The 22,408-nt window shown below is 38.7% G+C and overlaps 1 protein-coding gene across 1 annotated transcript; it reads left to right on the forward strand.

Annotated features, from left to right (window-relative positions):
• Positions 1 to 4,163: 4,163 nt before the first annotated feature.
• On the forward strand, positions 4,164 to 6,774 carry LOC147557475 (uncharacterized). The gene is made up of 3 exons (XM_086658322.1): positions 4,164 to 4,359; positions 5,530 to 6,351; positions 6,459 to 6,774. The coding sequence occupies exons 1-3, from the start codon at positions 4,350 to 4,352 to the stop codon at positions 6,491 to 6,493; spliced, it is 867 nt and encodes a 288-aa protein (XP_086514448.1). The 5' UTR covers positions 4,164 to 4,349; the 3' UTR covers positions 6,494 to 6,774.
• The last annotated feature ends 15,634 nt before the right edge of the window (positions 6,775 to 22,408 follow it).

A 22,408-nucleotide genomic window follows, 5' to 3' on the forward strand; every position in this document is an offset into this window, starting at 1 on the left:
AATTAGGATTACAACGAGGGATATGATCTCCTCAACAAAAAAAAAAAAAAAATGGGATATGATCTAAATCCCAGAGTCTTGACTCATGATTTATTATGACTTGTTGTGCTAGTTCATGTATTAAGGGTCCTTGATTTTGTTAACTACATTGTTGTGCTGGTTCATGTATTAAGGGTCTTTGATTTTGTTAACTACATTTTTATTTGAGTTTATAATCTTAAATATTTTTGTTATATAAAAAATTTATGTTGTACGGAAAGCATTCATGGAATTTGATTTTCAACGATTTTGTGCTCAGTCTTTGAATGGGGAGAAATCTGGGGCCAAGCTTTTCTGTGAGCACGAATTTCACCTTAGTGAGTATAAACCAATTTATTTATAGTTATTTGATTTTTTTAACCTAGATTTGGGGATTTTAGATGAATAACAGAAATTTCTATGTTGGTCCCTATATTTGGTGAAGTAAAACATGCCCATTCGGAATGCCGTTTGACTTCCCCAATCAGTGAAGTGCGAGAGAGAATGAGGCACAAGAGTAAAATGAAGGATCACCATGCTCAACTTACCTCTTGTTAAAGGATTTTTTTATCTCTTCTTTCTTTTCTTTTTATCTTGGGTATTGGATAAAAGAAATATTTGCATAAAAATTCTTATCTTGCAATCTAATAACAGGTCGAATCTAATGTAAATCCAGGAAACAAGAAAAGGTAGACTGGAGAAGAAAGAGGTGGCATCTTTGGTCAAACAAATAAGATAACAGAGGAAGTAGTAGCGTTTTCAGTGGAGGTGGAGAGAAAGGTATTCTGGTTCGAGAAGATGAACCAGAAATTCACTAGGGTTCGAGAGATAGGCAACTCTTTGGAATGGTCATGCAACTTATAGGTGGAAGGTGTTTTTGTCTTAGCCTGTTTCGTACGTTCAAAAGCCGACAAGTTTTCTGATAGGGAGGACAAGATGGCGAGAGGTAGGTGTAGGGATAATAGGTCAGTATGGTTTTGGGAGATAAGGGAGAACAACTTTGGTCCGTGCATCAGAGTATATCGGACAGGGGACAAGGAAAATGCCCGGAACTCGTTATGTTTCCCGGCGGGTGACAATGGGAAATATTGGGAGATTATGGCTGATCATCTTGATCGAACACTACCATTCTCTCTTAAATATAGGACAATTCTAAACGGCAGATCATCACGCAGCCTATAGGTAACCGATCAGAGGAATCCTCGATTAGGAGTGCGTTTATCCCTATTCCCTCCAAGATAGATACCCTACATAAACCCATCGGTTTATCTTCTTCGTCATTCAAATCCACCCTCAACCACTTTCATCATTCCCGCCACAGGAGCAACCAATCAGAGACGCAAACCCCACTAGCGGGGACATGTGTCAAAGACTCAGAAGTTTTTCCGGTGAAGATCATTAATGCACGTAAGGTAATAAGACTTCCCTCTAACCCTCGCAATCAAGCAACCTCCTATAAATCAACCCTTCTGAAGAGCAAACCATCTCAGCTTTCCGATAGACCGTACCTAACAATAAAAGCAGATCGGTAAATCATCAATTACCCAGGCTTACTCCGAATGGTACGATCAACTGGGAAGACACGATGCTAGTGGAAGCAACATACATAATAGATGATTGGGGAAGCGTGGAAGACCAAATCAGGACAATTTTGAAGACAGACGAGGTTTCCTTGATTCCATTCCACAGGGTTCGAGCGGTGATAAAGACGAAGCACGACACCAAGCCTCTGCTGGATCTTGGCGAGATCCAACTGTCTTAGTACGAGAGGATGTTTTTCCGACGCTGGCACCCGGAGTGTAACCAGGTAAACCTATCCATGTGCAAAGTTCACCTGAAGATTTTTGGGCTTCCGTTTAACTTGTGGAATGAGGAGGTCTTCCGTGACATAGGAGAAACATTTGGAGATTTCCTAATGATAGATGAAGACACTAAATCGTTTAAGGTCCTAGCATTTGCCTCAATCTACATCAGATGAGATATCACGGAAAAATACCGGAAAGGTTAATCCTCTTGGATAGGGGGACGCTGTGGAGATTCTCCTTCATAGTGTTGGGTATTTTACCCTTAACTAGTGTTTATAGCGGATAACGACATCTAATGTCTAACACTAGTAACCCCCAGATCATCATGCAAAACTAGAGATTAACTAATTAGGAGATAGTTGATTACCTTAAACGATATTCTCTTCGAACTAGTTGAATAGAATAAAGAATACTAGAAGCTTCAAAACGTAGCTCCTCTACTTGGGACACCGAACGGTGTATTTAATCTCCCTCTTTAAAAGCTTTCTAGCACTCCAATGATGGTTTGATAATAAGAAGACCTTCTTCTTGCTTGACTAGAAGATAGCTTGGGAATTAGCTCACTTTCTCCTCTCTACTTGATGTGGTAGAGTAAGAAAGCTTAGAGAGAAATTCCACACCTTATTCTCTGCCCTAAGAGTGTTTATATAGAACCCTAATGAGAATTCACCTCCTTTTAGATTTCCTAAAACACCCTTTAGAATAAGATTTAGAAAAATTATCGAAAATAGCAACTAGTTGATATTTTCTCAATTCCCTAAAGAGATGACGTCCAAACCCAGCCAAAATTGGCATATTTAATTCTCCTAACATAAGGAACCATCCCTCTGATGGGCCTAGAAGGTTACCCTAAATAGGTCACCACCAGCAAGTATACGGGCGTCAAGTAATAGTTTCGATAAGACCGGTTCGTTCCTCAGAGACTAAGTCAATCTATTCTAAGACTTAGAAGTTACACGGTTTTGTTTCTGAAATCGTTTTTGGTGATAAAATAACAAAATATTAAAACGAATAAAAAGATGAACTCAAATGGGGGGATGATTTATGGGTTCAGAATCTATCCACGGAACAACTCTAAAGGTGAACTAATGAGTCAACGAGTTACTTTTATTACACTGGCTTTAAAACATGAATGGTCTAAAGTCCGGAAGATATCTTCCTTAAAACGATAAAAACTAAAGATACATGCATCATTCCCTATATACTAATTACTCGATTATTATGCATCAACTAAGAAGTATAATCCATCAAAGCATTTTTATTCTAAGCATGGAATATCAACTTAAGAAAGATGAATAATGAAGGAACTAATCAATAATCAAGAATAACGCAAGTTAGACATGAACGACCAAAGGATTACTTGACTCGAATTTAATCACACCTAAAAAGTAAATAACAACATGGATTTCATCAAACACCATAGATAAAGAGATTTAGCTAATCAAACTCATCAGAAAGAATCTCATTATAAAAATTAAAAGCAAAAGATAAGTAAGGTAGATATCACCCAATGTTAAGCTTCCATGATTATGAGGAATGAGATGGATAGTTGATGAAGAGATTCTCTCTCACAAAGAAATATCAATAGTACAAATATCTTCCCTCTTCTCTATGTTCACTCTCTTCACTCTCTTTTATCTCTCACAAAGAAAAGAAAAAGATGAAGAAAATGGAAAATAAAAATAACATATGATGAATTATCTCTTATAGTGATCTCTGTAAATTCAATGAATCAACTCTTTCTCTCTTTACAATCCTCTCTCATGTAAGATGGGCTTGTACATTTTACGTGTCCTCTATGCAAAATAGAGAAAGTACAAGGCCCGTACCTATATGTCCCATACAATCAAGGCCCATAAAGGAGTGGGCTTAAGAAAACTCAATCCAAGATAATCTATAAGCTTGAGAGGACACTTGTCTTGTGTCTACACCTAATGACTTGTTGGTTGACACATAAGAGGACACTTGTCTTGTGTCTACACCTAATGGCTTGTTGGTTGACACATAAGAGGACACTTGTCTTGTGTCTACACCAAATGGCTTGTTGTTTGACACATAAGAAGACACTTGTCTTCTGTCTACACCAAATGGCTTGTTGTTTGACACATAAGAAGACACTTGTCTTGTGTCTACACCTAATGGCTTGTTGGTTGACACATAAGAGGACACTTGTCTTGTGTCTACACCAAATGGCTTGTTGTTTGACACATAAGAGGACACTTGTCTTGTGTCTACACCAAGTGGCACATTAAGGGACACTTGCCACCCATGTAGCTTCTTATACAAACTCTATGATGGATTAGAGACTTGTATAAATAGAGATGGAGTTTAGAGAAAGAAGGCTAGGGGCTCTTGCTCTAGAAAGTCTAGTTCTTGTCCATCACTTAGAGAGCTAGAGAAGAGAAAGAGAAAAGAGTCTTCTTCATCTCTACTTACTTTACTCCATCTCATATAGAAGCAAGAAGGTTAAAGATTGAAAGAAGAGAAGAAAGTTGAAGATAAAGATTAAATAAACCATCTACTACAATGGAGAAAGGTACATATATTTTTATCTTAATTTTCTTTATTCCTACTCATGTATCTTGTAACAAGCATGAGATTCAAAGATCAAGGGATTAATGTTTCTATTGGTTGGTGTGATGAAACCAACATGAAAGTGCTATCATGTGGTATCAGAGCCCATGGTTGATGAATCTCATGTTTGTTCTTGAAAGGAGAGTAGTTATTTATATAGATTTATAGTTGCATGCATGATTTAGATATGATCTTATTTAGAGAGATGTTAGTATACAAGCATGAGTTACTATTATGTATAAGAAGTTCATGCATGTGTATATTATGGTTATTTATGGAAAATACATCTCTATAATTTTTTCTGTGACCGGAGTGGTTTTCCGGTGATCGGAGAAATGTTTTCCGGTAGATCCTTAATTGCTTGTAGAGATTTGCAATTAAGTGTTAATATGTGTATTCATGTATTATTTTCTTCATGGAGAAAGGTGGAGGCAAGTTATGTCATAGTAGTTCATTATTTTATTACTTTGAAATTAAGTAATATAATAAAAATTTGTGAAGATATGAATAAGGTTAAACCAATGTTTGGTAATTATTGGTTGCATGGTGAGAACTAATTAACGGTCATAGTTCTTACATACTTGCTACTACTCCTATGCACATGAATACATAATTAAAGAAACATGAGTATGTGTGATTAATTAAATACCTTAGTGTTTGTATTTAGTGTGACTCATGATTTATTTAAATAAATAAGATCTTAGTGAACAATAAATTATGTGTTTAACCATTATGAAAGATTGCCAAAGCAATCTATGGAGTAGAGAAACACATATGTTATAGTTCATTATAGTCTTATGCATGAAATGTTATGACATCATTAATTAATTGGTCGATTATTATTGTCTTATGATTTGTCCAAAGATGAATTACAATAATTAATCGATGTGTGGTATTGTATGACTTAACCAACTTGGTTTGTGTTGCCCAAAGGTGACAAACCTTTTTGTGGTTAGATGATACAATAAATGAATGATTAATGATGATCACTTGTGTTGTTTGCACGTATGTCTTAATTTAGTCCCAAAGGATGAATTATGATGGTGCCATTTTTGTTTATAGGATAATTTGCTATCGATCCTAATATTTTTATTAGTTGCTTATAATATAATGTGATGGTTGATGTTTGCAGTTTCAGCTCCTATATCACTTCATTCGCAAGCTGCATCTGTTCCCATGCTCACAAGCTCAAACTTTTCTGAATGGAGTGAACATGTCAGATTCACCTTAGGTGTTCTTGACTTGGATCGCTCATTATTGTATGATAAACCCACTGCTCTTACTGTCTCTAGAAGTGTTGATGAAAAGAACTTGTTTGAGGCCTGGGAAAGATCGAACAGATTAAGCCTAATGTTTATGCGAATGACAATTGCGAGCAACATAAAGTCTTCTCTTCCTCAAATTGATGATGCTAAGGAATTCATCAAGGCAATTGAGGAAAGATTTTGTGCTGCTGATAAGTCTTTAGCGGGCACATTAATGGCTCAACTAACTACCATGAAGTTTAATGGTACTAAGGGAATGCAAGAGCATATTATAGAAATGACAAGCATTGCAGCAAAGTTGAAAGGACTTGGTATGAACGTGGATGAACCTTTCATTGTTCGCTTTATTTTGAACTCCTTGCCTCCTCAGTATGGTACATTCCAAATGAATTATAATTCACTGAAAGAACAATGGAATGTAAATGAACTCTCAAGTATGTTAGTTCAAGAGGAGACAAGGCTTAAGCAACAAGAAAGTTTTTCAGTTCATATGGTCTCTCAAGAAGTAAAGAAAAATAAATGGAAGCCAAAGAAAGGAAAGAAAATTAATTCACCAAAGTATGATGGACCTGCTCAAGTATCTCAGGGCCATATTCAGAAGAAGGTTAAATGGAAATGTCATTTCTGTAGAAAGAAAGGACATTTTCTAGCTGACTGTCCAAAACGTAAGGCTTGGTTTGAAAAGAAAGGTGAGCTTTTAGCTCTAACAAATTTCGAATCAAATCTTATTGAAGTTCCTTCTAATACTTGGTGGATTGATACTGGCGCTAATATTCATATTTCCAAAATAATGCAGGGATTCCTTACAAGCAGAACCCCAAGTCCGACTGAGCGTTTTATTTTAATGGGAAACGAGTCCCCTTCTGAAGTTTTAGCTATAGGCACTTATCGTTTGGTTTTAAAAACTGGTTACATTTTGGACTTGGCTGATACTCTTTTTGTTCCTTCGATGTCTCGAAATTTGATATCTATGTTTCAATTAGATCTTTTGGGGTACTTTTTGAATTTAGGTAACCAGCGTTTTGATCTTGTTAAAAACTCTTCGGTTGTGGGTTCTGGTATTGTAAGTGGTAAACTTTATAAAATCAGTCTTGATGATCAGTTTGCAAAAACTCTTTTAACCCTGCATTATAATGTTAATTTTGGAATTAAACGTAATAGGATTAAAGAAAATTCTGCTAACTTGTGGCATAAAAGATTGGGACATGTCTCGAAAGAAAGAATGGTGAGATTAGTGAAGGATGGGATTCTTACGAACCTAGACTTCACTGATTTTGGGACATGTGTTGATTGTATAAAAGGAAAAACAACAACACACACCAAGAAAGGAGCCACAAGAAGCAGAAATCTTCTTGAGATCATTCATACCGATATTTGTGGACCTTTCTCCACTTCTTCTATTGGTGGAGAGAAATATTTTATCACCTTTATAGGTGATTTTTCACGTTATGGATACATATATTTGTTGCATGATAAATCTCAAGCGGTAAGTGTAGCTGAGGTATTTATCACTGAAGTTGAAAGGCAACTAGAAAGAAAAGTGAAAATCATCAGATCGGATAGGGGTGGTGAATATTATGGCAGATACGATGAATCGGGTCAACATCCCGGTCCATTTGCCAAACTCCTTGAAAAGCTTGGCATTTGTGCACAATATTCAATGCCTGGAACGCCGCAGCAGAATGGTGTTGCTGAAAGACATAATCGAACATTAATGGATATGGTTAGGAGCATGATATCTAGTTCTACTCTACCCGTTATGATGTGGGGAGATGCTCTTAAGACGGCTGTATATGTCTTAAACCGAGTTCCTAGTAAGTCAGTTCCGAAAACTCCATTTGAGTTGTGGACTGGAAGGAAACCCAGTTTGAGACATTTGCATGTTTGGGGTTGCGCAGCGGAAGCTAGGATTTATAACCCAAATGAAAAGAAATTGGATTCAAGAACAGTCAGTGGATTCTTTATTGGATACCCTGATAAATCCAAAGGGTATAGATTTTATTGTCCTAACCATACAACTCGAATTGTTGAAACTGGTAATGCTAGATTCCTGGAGGATTTTGAGACTAGTGGGAGTCCTGAACCACGAAATGTGGTTATTGAAGAAGTAAGGGTAGCAGTTCCTATTCCCTTACACTCTGAGAAGATTGTTGTTCCTATTGGGTGTCATCACACTGATGATGCTGAACAACAAATGACTGACCCACAACCTCATAATCCATTAGAGCTACGCAGGTCTCAGAGAATAAGAAAGCCTGCTATCTCGCCTGATTATTTGGTGTACCTTTAGGAATCTGAATACGACATTGGAACGAGTAAAGAAGACCCAGTTTCATTTTCACAAGCAATTGAAAGTGATGATTCTTCTAAGTGGATTGATGCAATAAATGAAGAGTTGAAATCGATGAAACAGAACAATGTTTGGGATCTAGTTCAATTGCCTGAAGGGTGTAAGAAAATCGGGTGTAAATGGGTCTTTAAGACTAAACTCGACTCTAAGGGCAAAATTGAACGATATAAGGCCAGACTTGTTGCAAAGGGTTTCACTCAGAAAGAGGGCATCGATTATCATGATACATTTTCGCCTGTATCTAGAAAGGACTCCTTTAGAATCATTATGGCTTTGGTGGTTCATTATGATCTAGAGCTTCATCAAATGGATGTCAAAACAGCTTTTCTGAATGGGAGTTTAGATGAAGAGGTCTACATGGAGCAGCCAGAAGGCTACTCAGAAGCAGGGATGGAACATATGGTGTGTAAGCTTAATAAATCAATATATGGACTTAAGCAAGCCTCCCGACAATGGTTCCTTAAGTTTAATGATACCATTACAGCTTTCGGATTTAAAGATAACATTGTTGACCAATGTATATACCAGAAGGCTAGTGGGAGTAAGTTCATATATTTGGTTTTGTACGTGGATGATATTCTTCTTGCCACTAATGATCTTGGTTTATTATATGACACCAAGAAATTTCTCTCTATGAACTTTGAAATGAAAGACATGGATGAGGCAAACTTTGTTATCGGAATTGAAATTTTCCGAGATCGCAAACAAGGATTGTCTCAGAAGAAGTATATCGAAAGAGTTCTAGAGAGATTTGGCATGAAAGAGTGTTCACCAATCGAAACACCAATAATGAAAGGGGATAAATTCAATCTCATGCAATGCCCACAAAATGATCTTGAAAAGAAAGGAATGGGAAATATTCCTTATGCCTCAGCCGTAGGGAGCCTTATGTATGCTCAGATTTGTACCCGTCCTGATATTAGCTTTATAGTGGGTATGCTTGGACGTTACCAAAGTAACCCAGGAATGGCTCACTGGAAAGCTGCAAAGAGGGTGATGCGGTACTTGCAAGGAACCAAAGATTATAAGCTTATTTTCAGAAGAACTGATAAACTGGAAGTAAAGGGTTACTCAGACTCTGATTTTGCTGGATGTGCTGATAGCAGAAAGTCTACTTCAGGATATGTGTTTCTTTTAGCAGGTGGAGCCATATCCTGGAGAAGCATTAAGCAAAACATATATGCGTCGTGCACTATGGAGGCTGAGTTCGTGGCATGTTATGAAGCCACGATTCATGCTTTATGGCTGCGGAATTTTATCTCAGGGCTTGGAACCGTCGACACTATAGACAAGCCGTTGAGAATTTATTGTGATAACAACGCCGCAGTATACTTCTCTAAGAATGACAAGTATTCGAGCTCAAGGGGAAGCAAACACCTCGAACTCAAATATCTTATCGTTAAAGAGGAGGTTCGGAAACATACAGTGATTATAGAACATGTTAGTACTATGCTTATGGTAGCCGATCCATTAACTAAGGGTTTGAACACTAAGACATTTAAGGAACATGTTGCAACAATGGGTCTTAGTAATCCTTATAATGATATGGATTGAATAAGCATAAAGTTTCTATAAACACTTTTGAGATCTCGTGATACTATGTTTCTAAATTCTTGTTTACTCATATATGCACATAATTGAAAATGAGTTGAAAAGCAACAAGAATAGTCTTAGCAAGATAGAAATTGTCTTGATAAGATTTCTAGCTGAATTGAAGCAAATCTAGTTATGTATATAGATTTGTAACTATACTCCTAATGATGATCATGATAGGTGGGTTGTTGTGTTGTGGTACATGGAAGGAAACGTGTCGTTTTAAGACGTGTAACCGCCATGACTCGCATTAACAACTTTCTTATTGATGATATTATGATGTACTAGATATGGATTGAGACGTTTTGTTAAAAATGCGCGCATGTCTGTTTTCTTAGTCTTAAGCCCTTAATCGAGTCTTTCGAAAAACCAATTTTATTAAAAATAAATCTATTTTGTTTTGCCTTAGATTGTATCGGCCAAGTGGGAGAATGTAAGATGGGCTTGTACATTTTAAGTGTCCTCTATGCAAAATAGAGAAAGTACAAGGCCCATACCTATATGTCCCATACAATCAAGGCCCATAAAGGAGTGGGCTTAAGAAAACTCAATCCAAGATAATCTATAAGCTTGAGAGGACACTTGTCTTGTGTCTACACCTAATGGCTTGTTGGTTGATACATAAGAGGACACTTGTCTTGTGTCTACACCTAATGGCTTGTTGGTTGACACATAAGAGGACACTTGTCTTGTGTCTACACCAAATGGCTTGTTGTTTGACACATAAGAAGACACTTGTCTTGTGTCTACACCTAATGGCTTGTTGTTTGACACATAAGAAGACACTTGTCTTGTGTCTACACCTAATGGCTTGTTGGTTGACACATAAGAGGACACTTGTCTTGTGTCTACACCAAATGGCTTGTTGTTTGACACATAAGAGGACACTTGTCTTGTGTCTACACCAAGTGGCACATTAAGGGACACTTGCCACCCATGTAGCTTCTTATACAAACTCTATGATGGATTAGAGACTTGTATAAATAGAGATGGAGTTTAGAGAAAGAAGGCTGGGGGCTCTTGCTCTAGAAAGTCTAGTTCTTGTCCATCACTTAGAGAGCTAGAGAAGAGAAAGAGAAAAGAGTCTTCTTCATCTCTACTTACTTTACTCCATCTCATATAGAAGCAAGAAGGTTAAAGATTGAAAGAAGAGAAGAAAGTTGAAGATAAAGATTAAATAAACCATCTACTACAATGGAGAAAGGTACATATATTTTTATCTTAATTTTCTTTATTCCTACTCATGTATCTTGTAACAAGCATGAGATTCAAAGATCAAGGGATTAGTGTTTCTATTGGTTGGTGTGATGAAACCAACATGAAAGTGCTATCATCTCAATCTCTACCTTCTCATAAAATAACAAGAAAAGAAAGCACTCTGTTTTGATATTTCTCTCTATAAAATATATACTCCAAGAAAATCCAGAGAAGAAACAAAGATCAGTTTACTCCCTATAAAATATATACTATGTTCTTCTCCTTCTTTTCTCTCTCTATAATTTTCTTGAAGCTCTAAGAGAAGGATGAAGAACAGAGCTTAATTGATGATTTCAGCCCCCAAGAGAAGATGCATCCTTCTCTGTTTAAGAGATGATATATATATATATATAGAGAGAAGAAGAAGAAGCCACTGTTTTACATTTCTCTCTCTACAATCTTCTTACCAAATCTCCTCTTTGTATACTGTAAATAAGATATCTCCTTTGATTGAGAGCCATCTATGTTCTACTGATCATGAGAATATCTCACTCGAATTTCTCTCTCTACTGTGTCTATTCTCCAAGATCGAAATGAGAGAGATAAAGAAATAGAATATATACCTTTCTCTGTCAAACAACAATCTAATCCTCTCCCTTCATTGATTTATTTCTCTTATGAGAATAGCAAAGATATAAATTTCCAGCTATCTCTCCAAGAAATCTTCTCTTCTATCTCTCTCCAGAATAATCTCTCTAGGATTTTCAAGAATCAGCTCCAATCTCACTTTCTCTCTCTACTGGTTATTCTCAATTCTCTCTCTCCCTTGCTGTCACACTGATCTGTGTATATATATGAGAAAAGAGAAAAGAATTTAGAGAGAGAATAATATACCAGGTCCTGTTTTGAATCAACCGAATATCATCTTCAATCCTTCTAACTTCATGTTTTAAACAATATCTCCTTCTCTTCATATCTTGGTTTATCTCTCTATATTTCCTTCTATTTCAAGAGATTGAAGAAATCTCTTATCAATCATCTCTTCAACCAAACCTCCATGGAATTTCATTCTCTGTTTAAAATATCTCTCTCTACTGAATATATTTCCACTCAAATCCCAATTCTCTATTTCTTGTTAGAATTTCTAGAGAAGAATATCTTCTCTTAATCTCTGTAAAACTTTTCTTTCCATTAATCTCACTATATTTCCTTCTCTATTTTCTTTATTTCCATCCCTCTCTTTCTCTAGATTCTCTTTCTTTAAACAGTAGAGGGAAAGATGGGAATAATGGATTTCCCAAAAATTTGGGAAAATAAATCTGTTTCCAATTAGGTTGGATGACCAACAATTAATCTCCAACGGCTTTCAATAAAGAGATGATTAGGTGCTTCGCTGGGTAGTTAACGAAATAAACCGACCGTTCGATCCAAGCCGGTCTCTTTGCTGCCCGTCAAATCTCCAAAGGAGTACTGAAGCTTAGACGCGCATGGGTACTGTATCATATTTCCACGAAAACCCCGAGTGCCTTCCCCAACAGACCGACAGAATACCGAAATTTCACTCTAACGTTCGGATGCACACCACGTGTCTCTGGAGCTGATTTAGTCAATTAACTTTGACCACAATTTTGACCTGGGATACCTCTCTCATCCGGATTCCGATTTAACCTCCGTTTTCACCCACAGACTCGTCCTGAACTCTAGTTTCATCCGAGTGTCAATATTTGCCAAAATTTCTAGAGCACCAACACCAAGAAATGACCAAAATAACCCTCACACGTCTTTCTCTCTATTTTATCTGTTTTTCACACTGAACTCCATAAAAAACACCTGCGAAAGAGAAATACACAATTCAGCAGAGTAACTGCTCGAAATAGACTAACTAACCCAAATTAAGAGATTCAAATGAGGCATTTTCATGACTCATCACCCTCCAAAAATCAGCCCAATCCGAGTCCTAAAAGTTCCTGAATTGGTCTAGGCCCAAAACCCCATTTTTGGGCTTTTTGTACTATCTTTGCCCAAGTTCTATTTAGGCCTGAGGGATATGTTTATGGGACATTCCCAATGTTATATCACACTCCCACTAGTCATAGCATCCGATTAAATACCCATTCTCTTGTGTAACCCGATGTAGGATCCGATCGAAGTTAGCCGCGAATTACTTCGTAATTCGACGATCGTAGTTGGTTTCTAGCATAAACTCTACGACCCCTCAATCAATCGGACTTGATGATCTTCTTCATCAATTGTCCTAGCAGACAAATTTCTCGCATTGCAATCTTGGTCGAAGGACATCTCCTTCAACTCCTTCACATAGTGTTTTCTCGCCGGAAAAAATGGCGTTACCGGAAACTGTTCGCAGGGACAAGGGGTCAAATCTCTATTTGGATATCGATGAGCATGGTGACAACGACATAGACCAAGGCACCAGGGAGAAATTCAAAGAGTTGTATCCATCAGAAGATAAGACATCGGGTAAGGAGCCACGCAAAGGAAAGTGCCCGGCGGGGTCAAATCCCAAGAAGACGTGCTTGGCAGGTGGTACAAGTCAACATCCGGAGCCGAATCTGTCACATCCAGTGATCATTCGATCGGAGACCAACCAGGGACGAGGAGAATTGGAAAAAGTCGCGGGGAGTAACTATCTTAAAGTACATCAAAAAGGAGGGAGGAGAGGGTGCCCTCAGAAATCAGGCCCAGGTAAGAAGAGAGTCAAAATTTATTACAAAAAAAGGAAGAAACATCAAAGACCCAACAAGACTCCAAAGGCACCATCATTTTAGCTGTCAGAGTTCGGTCAGGCAATAATCGACTCGTTCAAGAAGGGCTGGGGGTGGGGTCTGAGTCTTAATCAAGAGGGTATTCTTCCAGTTAGAGAGTGGTCGGGTGGAATCAATCAGATACTTCTACCAGGCAGTCAAAATAGTAGCAACTTGCAGGGAGTCCCTCTGGCGCTCATCAACTCCGGCATGGACCAGAGAATGGAAGAGTTCCTGGCATCAGGCGAGTCATTGGGCTTCGATGTGGACCATGCAGGGACTAGGGACAAGATGGGAAGCTTACTCAAGGAGATAGGATCTTAAGGAAGGACCTGATGAGGGGGAGATCGGGTCAGTTCTAGTGGCTCAACCCTTGGCTATCATCCGTCCAGATGAGACCGAATCTCTAGACCCAAAGGACACAGGAGAAGAAGACCTTCCCAAGATGGAATTGGCAGTGGGAGTAGATGGAGCTTTGGCGATACAACCACCGAGTGTAGAAGGTGTTTCCACTAACAGGGGAGAGAAAACCCTAGAACCGAGCAGCGAACAGAAAAGGGTGGGCGGGGGGGGGGGGGCTAAGTCTAAATCAGAGAGGGAGGCTAGAAGGCTCAAATGGACAATAAGGGGGGCAGAAGATGGAGGAAGAAGGAGAACTAGATCGTGCTCAATGGTGGTAGCTCGTCTTAATTATGACAATTAACTTCCTCAGTTGGAATATAAGGGGGTTAGGAGCAGTAAAGGCGGTAGTCAGGAAGCTCAGGAGAGAGCTGAAAGCTAATTTTGTGTTCTTACAAGAAACGAAGTGTGATAGTGTCAAGGATCGACTAGTGTTTGGGTTATGGGGAAATTGTAATGTGGATTGTTGTGCTTTACCAGCCACAGGGTCGGCGGGGGGTCTTTTATGTATGTGGGATCCTGCCTTTTTTGTCTGTTCAGATCAAATAGTCAGAAGTTTCTCTATTTCTTTAAGAATGTGTAACGAGTCGGATGGGTTTGAATGGATGGCTACGTCGGTTTATGGCCCGTGTATATCCAGTCGTAGGGAACCTTTTTGGTGTGAATTAGATTCAGTCATAAACCGGAGGAATCTCCCTTAGTGCATTGGGGGGGATTTTAATGTTGCCAGATTTGGACATGAAAAGAGGAATAAGCAAAACATCACTTCCAAGACGAAGAGATTCGATGAGTGGGTGAGTAGGAACGAGCTTATCGACTTGCCGAGTAATGGAATGGCTTTCACTTGGTCTAATAATCAATCAATCCCCTCGATGAGTCGGCTGGATAGGTTTCTCATTAACAAATCGTGGGAGGTTCGTTTCCCTCTAGACTCACAGATCATTTTCCCGAAGCCGATATCGGATCATGCTCATATTCTTCTAAAATCAAACTGCAATAGCAAAGACAATCCGCCCTTCAGATTGGAAGAGATTTGGCTGATGGACAAGGAGTTTATTCCACAAGTAAAATTGTAGTGGGAGGAGTTGGAAAGGGACTCCTCTCTGTGGAACAAGCTCAATGCTTGAAAAGGAAAGGCGAAGAAATGGTCGAGAGATAAGTTCAAAGGGCAGAAGGAGAATATGGAGAGGCTGCAGGAGGAGATCCATAATCTCGATAAACAGGAAGAGACCCGTAATTTGGATGAGGATGAGTTGGCGTGCAGGCAGCGGTTGAGGTTGGAATTGGAGAATATCCTAACGCTACAGGAGATTAGCCTTAGACAAAAGTCCAGGGTAAATTGGCTGGAAGCAGGGGACAGGAACACTAAGTTCTTCCATGGCATTATTAATTGTCGAAGGAGATCAAATCGCATAGCGGCCCTGAGGGTAGGGGGAGATTATCATGGAGGATAAGCAGATCAAGAACCGGGTAGTTGAACACTTCGCTAATCTGTATAAAGAGCCGGCTTTGTGGAGACCAGGGCTAGGAACACTAGATTTGCCTGCGATCTCTGAAAGCCAAGCGGAGTTTCTGGAGCAGGCGTTCTCGGAGTAAGAAGTGTTGATGGGAATTAAAGGTATGGCCAAAGGTAAAGCACCTGGGCCGGATGGCTTTTCCATAAATTTCTATATCAAATGTTGGAGTATCATAGGGATGGATTTTATGAAAGTCATATCGGATTTTTGGTTTTCGGACAGTTTAGATTTGAGGTTGAACCAATCATTTTTGGTACTCATTCCTAAAAAGGACACGACTGAATCCTTAAATGACTATAGATCTATAAGTCTGGTGGGGGGGCCTTATAAAATCATCTCCAAAGTTCTGGCTAATCGGCTTAAGACTGTCTTGGATGTAATCATTTCACCGAACCAAGGGGCATTTATCAAAGATAGGCAAATCCTCGACGGCGTACTGATAACAAATGAACATCTGGAACTCCAAGATCAAGTCTAAATCATTGGGGATTATGGTAAAGGTTGACTTGGAGAAAGATTATGATAAGATTAGTTGGGATTTTTTGGACGACATAATGAGTAAAATGGGTTTCAAATATAGATGGAGAGTTTGGATATTAAATTGCATATCATCGGTCTCGTTTTCGGCGTTGGTCAATGGATCAGCTTCTGAGGTATTCTAGAATTAATTAAAGGGGTCTTCGGCAACGAGACCCATTATCCCCAATGTTATTTCTCCTGGTGGCTGAAGTACTCAGTTTCTTGATCGAAAGAGGGGAAGAGATTGGGTGGATCGAGGGCTTCAGGGTGTCTAACAATGGGATCCTTATTACTCATCTTCAATTTGCAGACGATACCTTATTTTTTATCAAAGACGACATCATGCAAATACGAAAGTTGAAAGATACGCTGTTATGGTTTGAAGCGGCGTCCGGACTAAAAGTAAATTTTGGGAAATGTCAAGTCATAGAATTGGGGAAGGTCGAGGCGTTAGAGGAGCTGGTTGCGGTCCTCGGATGCGGTAAAGCTTCCTTGCCAATCTCGTACCTGGGTCTGCCGCTAGGCCATGCATATAGATCCAAACAATTATGGGACCCGGTCATCGAGAAAGTGACTAGACGACTGACTCCTTGGAAGGCAAGACTCCTCTCTAGAGGGGGAAGATGACGTTGGTTAAGTCGGTCCTTGCAGCTCTTCCTATTTACTTCTTATCTTTGTTCTCGGCTCCGATAGCAATATGAAATGAGTTAGAAAAAAAGTTTAAGGATTTCTTTTGGGATGGAGATAATGACAAGAAGAGGATTCACTGGGTGGCCTGGGAAACCCTATGTAAACCGGTGACGCAAGGGGGGCTGAGATTTAAGAGCATGAGGAGTATGAACGATGAGTTGCTATCTAAATTGCTATGGAGATTCGGCATGGAGAAGGATCATCTGTGGAGGCGAATAATTCAAGAAAAGTATGGAGAAGATGAGTTGGGATGGATTTCTAAACCACCTAAAGGGGCATATGGGGTGTCGGTATGGAGAGGAATTTTCAATAGATGGCATAAGTTCAAATCAATATCTAAGCTTGAAATAGGGGATGGGAAAAATGTGAGGTTTTGGGAGGACATATGGGTGAACACTTCAACTCTTAAGGAATCATACCCAAATCTGTCTCTAATTGCCAAGGCGAAGGTGGGGACAGTAAGCAAGTACTTTGACAAAGAATCGAAACAATGGAAGGTGGACTTTAGGAGAGGTCTGTACGACTAGGAAATGGAGGAGGCTCAAGGTTTAATGAACGACATTGCGTCTTTCAGCCTCAATGATCAGCCAGACAAAAGGATTTGGATCTCTAATCCGTCTTCTGAGAGTAAAGGGTTGACGCTGAAAGCCTTGTTATTTATTAACGTGTGAGGGCAAAGATGCAATCCCTATCTTTGAAGAGGTTTGGGAACGGAACATTCCTTCGAGAGTGTGTGTGTTCCTCTGGGCTGTCGTCTGGGACAGAATCCCCACCATGGACAACCTGAGGAAACGGGGATTCATATCTCCTAATAGGTGTGGGCTATGCGGGAAAGAAGAGGAATCATGCTCACATATTTTCATGATGTGTGACAAAGGGAGGAGAGTATGGAACAAATTTTTACTTAGCTTGGGGATTTCATGGACGTTCCCCGAATCCATATCGGACCTTTTGATGGCTTGGAAAGGGATCAAAGGGAGTAAGCATAAGAAGGCCATTGTCAATTTAATTCCAAAAGCAACCATTTGGGCTATTTGGAATGCTAGGAACGAGGGAGTGTTCAGGGATAAATCAAGGTCGGCAGAACATATCTTCTTCGCGGCTAAATGCCTCATTTACCAATGGAGTAGATCATACAAGTGGGCCAAATCGTACACTTTCAATAGTATGGTGGAATCATGGGATTGGTTTTTGGAATTGTTGTAATATGGGCATCCTAGTAACACCCTCTTAGCCAACTCGGGAGTTGGGGTGGATTCTTAGCGACCATGGTGGCCCAGGTTCACCCCACACCTCATTTGTATTGTTTTTCTTCATTTAATATTAAATCATATTATTCAAAAAAAAAATTTGGTGAAGTATTCATGATTTATTTGGTGAAACACTTCAAACACCTAAACCACAGTTCAAATAAAACTTACCCATCAGTGTTTTGTTCCTCACAATAATTTTAAAAGCTACCACAATCATTTTGTGTGTGTGAGCGAGAGAGACGGGCAGACATAGAGAAACAAAGAGAAAGAAAGAGAGAACGAGAGAGAGAGAGACAGAGAATACCTGCCATGAGATGAGAGAGCCTGAGATGAAGTTGAGAGGAGATGATGGAGCGCAATAGGTTTTCACAAAAAAAAATGGATAGAGGAGGGCTTCAGAGAGAGCGTGAGAAAGATCTTGGGAGGGAAGATGAGGGTTGTTTGTGAAGGGTATATTTGAAAGATGTTAAATGCTCTCCTCTCTACCGTTGGATGAAATGTAATTAGATCTAGTCCCTCCAATTTCCAAAAACTAAACCTCAACCACTTGATATAAGTTGTGAGAAGAAATCTAGACCATTGGGAGGAGGAGGAAAGATACCCTCCTCCCTTATTATATAGATGTTTGAAATATACATTCAGGGCCGGGTGGGGGGTGCGGGCCGTGCGCTCGCACAGGCCCCCACCACAAAGGGCCAATTTTTTTTAGGGTCATTAGTGTCTGCTTTCCTCACATTAGTTATAAACACGAAGTCCTAAATCAATAGCTGTTTGTAGCTCAGTGGAAAGGTTGGTGAATGTCACTTAATTGGTCATGTGTTCGACCCCATAGAAAGCAATTTCTAACTATTTTTTTATAAAGGCCAACTCTCCATACGTCCTAGGGAATGTTTTAAATGTCCGTTCCACTTAATGTTATTGGTTTAATTCAAGTGTGATTTTAATAGTCCAATAATTTCTTGTAATATTTCCGTAATATAAAATACACGAAGGTCTTTTTACTCTCTCCAATTCTCGTATATTTCACACAAAACTCTATCTCGCAATCTTGTTTATTTTTATTCTCTATTTCTAACTCTATATACAATCTTTCTCATTTGTCTCTCTCTCCCTCTCCCTTGCGTTCTTAATTTCGAATAAAAACCTATACTAATCAAGGACAACTTTATTAGAAAAAATGTTAGATGAATGATATAAAGTTGTTATTCATTGAGTTTAGATTCATCATAGCTTTAATAAATAATTTACTGGTAAAATTTGTGTCATCACTTCGCGTGTAAATTTTGTTTACCTCACATCTATACAAAGGGCCCCGATTAAGTTTCGCACCGGGCCCCTGAATTGTCAGGCACGGCCCTGTATACATTGTATGAATTATTAAATGAAGGTTGTATTATTTTAGAAGATCATATAGTTTCAGATAATTTATTAATAAGAATCATTTAGAATTGACAAACTAGAATGGATATGAGACGAGAAGTGTACGTTGTGATTTATACGTCTTATTGCAACTATAAGTGTAAAATAAGAAACATCTAAGTATATCAAATTTCATGAGAACAACAGTAACATATTTTTTCGGATGTTATTGCAATTAGGTACTAAAAAAATGAGAAGAAGAAAGCCCTCCGTATACAAACCCTAGTAATAGCGATTGAGCCTATGTTCAACATTGTTGTCTTGAGCAAATGATACGACACCCTCCCTTTTTTTTGTTGAAACACCCTTCTCTTTGTACACATGAAAAAATGGTTGTTTAAGCCAAAATGATTTGGTGTGATGGCAAAAAAAAAAGCCATTACAATATCAATCTCGTCATTTGGGCCAGAATAATATAGTACTCATTCCGTCCCAAATTAAGAGTCCCATATTGGTAATCCAATTTATTTTCATAATTTTTCTGCTTCTAAGTTTACCCTTACTTATTTGATAACGTTTGTTAGAGTAATTCAAGGATTATCAATCTAATTTGACCATTAGTTATTTAACGTAACTATATTAATCTGAAAGAAAGAATTTGTTGTTTGAAAAAATCAATTTTTGTATTGGAAAGTGTCAAATGCCTTAATTAGCTTAATTTTTTTTTTTTGAAACCATTGAAACCCTTTTCACTCATAAGTGATTAAATCACTGGTTTACATGGCAAAAGTAATTCCTCTCTGTTCAGTGACATGAGAGTTACATAAGTAAATTCTAAGAACTTCGAATGTAAAGTACCTCATGAGGTGAGAGAACTTGGACTAGACTCTGACGAAAAAGAAAGAAAAAGATAAAAGGATCCTAAAGATCACGACTAAACGGACCCTAAAGGTCAACAAAACATAAAATAATACCGAATAAAGAAAAACTAATTTAAATCCCCGTCGCTTTCGCCGGAAAACCGCCATTGTCACCGGAAAACCGCCATTGTCGCCGGAAACCGTCGCCGGAAAACTGTCGTCATCACCGAAAAACCGTCACCACCATAGAAAAAAACCGCCGTCATCAACTCTTGAATAGTTGGATTTCACTGCCTACCATGGTTCATAATCTTGTCTATTCTCCTCACATGGTTCATAATCTTGTCTATTCTCCTCACATGGTTCATAATCTTCGTTTTCATCTTAATCAACATCTTTTTCTTCTTTAACATAAGTTTCTTCCGCAAAAGATCAATCAGTGATGATGATGCTGATGATGATGAATAACCCACGTTTGGAAATTCTTCGATTTCATTTGCCACCATAATCGAATCGGAAGGAACCACCATAAAGACCCGACTAGTAAACCTCTTAGACGGAGACGATTCATGGTCAATGGTCAGTACACTCATCATCTTCATCATATTTCTTTCAATTACATGACTGACGGAAACAAGTTCAAATGAATCATATAATGGACTTCCACAATCGCAACTCATAACTATATTAGTTTCTTGATCTACTCTTTTTTTATCCATTGATGATGAAGAAATAAGGGTTTAAATTTTGATATTGTTGGGTAAGATGATGGGTTTTGAAGTTTGGAGGAGATCTAGAGAGAGTATGGGGGGTCTTAAAACATGAAGACACTATCTCTTTCTAGATGGTTGCAGACTGCAGTGAGAAAAGATAGCAAAATTATTGATGATACTCGAAATATAATGCACCATATATGGAAATATGAAAGAAAGGGTATTCATGGAAAAATAAGAGATTTTATATGATATATTAGGAATGGCACACTTAATTTGGGACATCCCAAAAAGGAATAGTGGACTCTTAATTTGGGACAGAGGGAGTAAATAATTTGATTAAATGACCATTTGGGCCACAAACTTCATCCACCAACGTGAGTGAACAACATTTTTTTCATAACGCCAAAGTCGCCCCTTTTGATATAAAAGAGTAGAGTTATGACATTTTCATTTCTTAATCTATCAACTAAATTCAATCTAAACATATTGAACTATGTCGAATTAAGTCGGTCGACCCTTTAGTCGATTCAGCTTTGGCTGATAATTTTTCTGAACTGCTATTGAATGGTTTGGTTTCGACGCGATCCAAAATTGTTAGGAACCAAGTGTTGTTCACTTACTCCATAACTGATGTGCACAAACGATTTTGGGATCCAAGAAGTCTCTTTAAAATTTCGAACACATTCCAGACTTTTTATCACAATAAACTATATAAGTGACATTTTCTTCAACTTAAAAAAAACAATAAGACAAAGGGAATTAGGCCAAAGTCCCTGCTGATGTCAAAAAGTGGCTTTCAGTTAAATCAACAAGAAATCGGGACTTGATGCATGACAACGTCCATTATGATCGAATAGTCTGTTTCGTTGATAAATACTTTTTTCTGTTCCTAACTCCTGCTCCTTGCTCCTAGTTCATTGCTCCTCGAAACCTGGGGGGAAAAACCTGCAAAGGGTTCGGAAACCGCTTCGACGCTCAAGACAGTCGGATTGCTCTTTGCAGTAAAAGATTGAATATTGATTGAATCTTTGAGGGGGGGGGGGGGAATATGAGTTACTCAGTGAATTGAACATGTCTTGTGGAAGACGACGGGGGGGGGGGGTCCTTTTATAGGCTGAATTAGGTCGACTGTGATAGGCGGCGTTGGTGAGGCGGTTGCCATCTACCGTTAGGGAAGTTTTCTCTTGTTCGTAGTTAGAGTTTCCTTTTAGAGTTTATCTCGTACCTAGGATAACTAGAAGTTCCCATGATACTTCATAGGTATCCTACCGAGGTGATAGATCTTCTAGGAGATAATTATTTTCCTTTGAGACTCTTGAAGTCCAAGCTTGCTTAAACACTTAAGATCTTTAACCGACTGAGATCTTTTAGGGAGATTCCGAGATTGAGTCGGTAAGCTTGCGGCTCTTTTCTGCCTCCCCAGTTTAGGGCGTGAGGCATCGACCTAGCTTACGTGGGTGCCCCTAATTCCTTTAGAGATTTCAGGTTGATCTGATCATGTTATAGACGAAACAGGGTTGAAACCCCATAG

The sequence above is a fragment of the Eschscholzia californica genome, unplaced genomic scaffold (assembly GCF_041429995.1).
Source record: "Eschscholzia californica isolate CP2 unplaced genomic scaffold, dmEscCali1.0.p SCAF_2, whole genome shotgun sequence".
NCBI lineage: Eukaryota > Viridiplantae > Streptophyta > Magnoliopsida > Ranunculales > Papaveraceae > Eschscholzia > Eschscholzia californica.

Bases quoted from the DNA above. Each gene is read 5' to 3' on its own strand.
- LOC147557475 (XM_086658322.1), top strand. The intron at 6,352-6,458 runs GTGAGCTTTTAG...AAAATAATGCAG, and splicing joins GGCTTGGTTTGAAAAGAAAG to GGATTCCTTACAAGCAGAAC.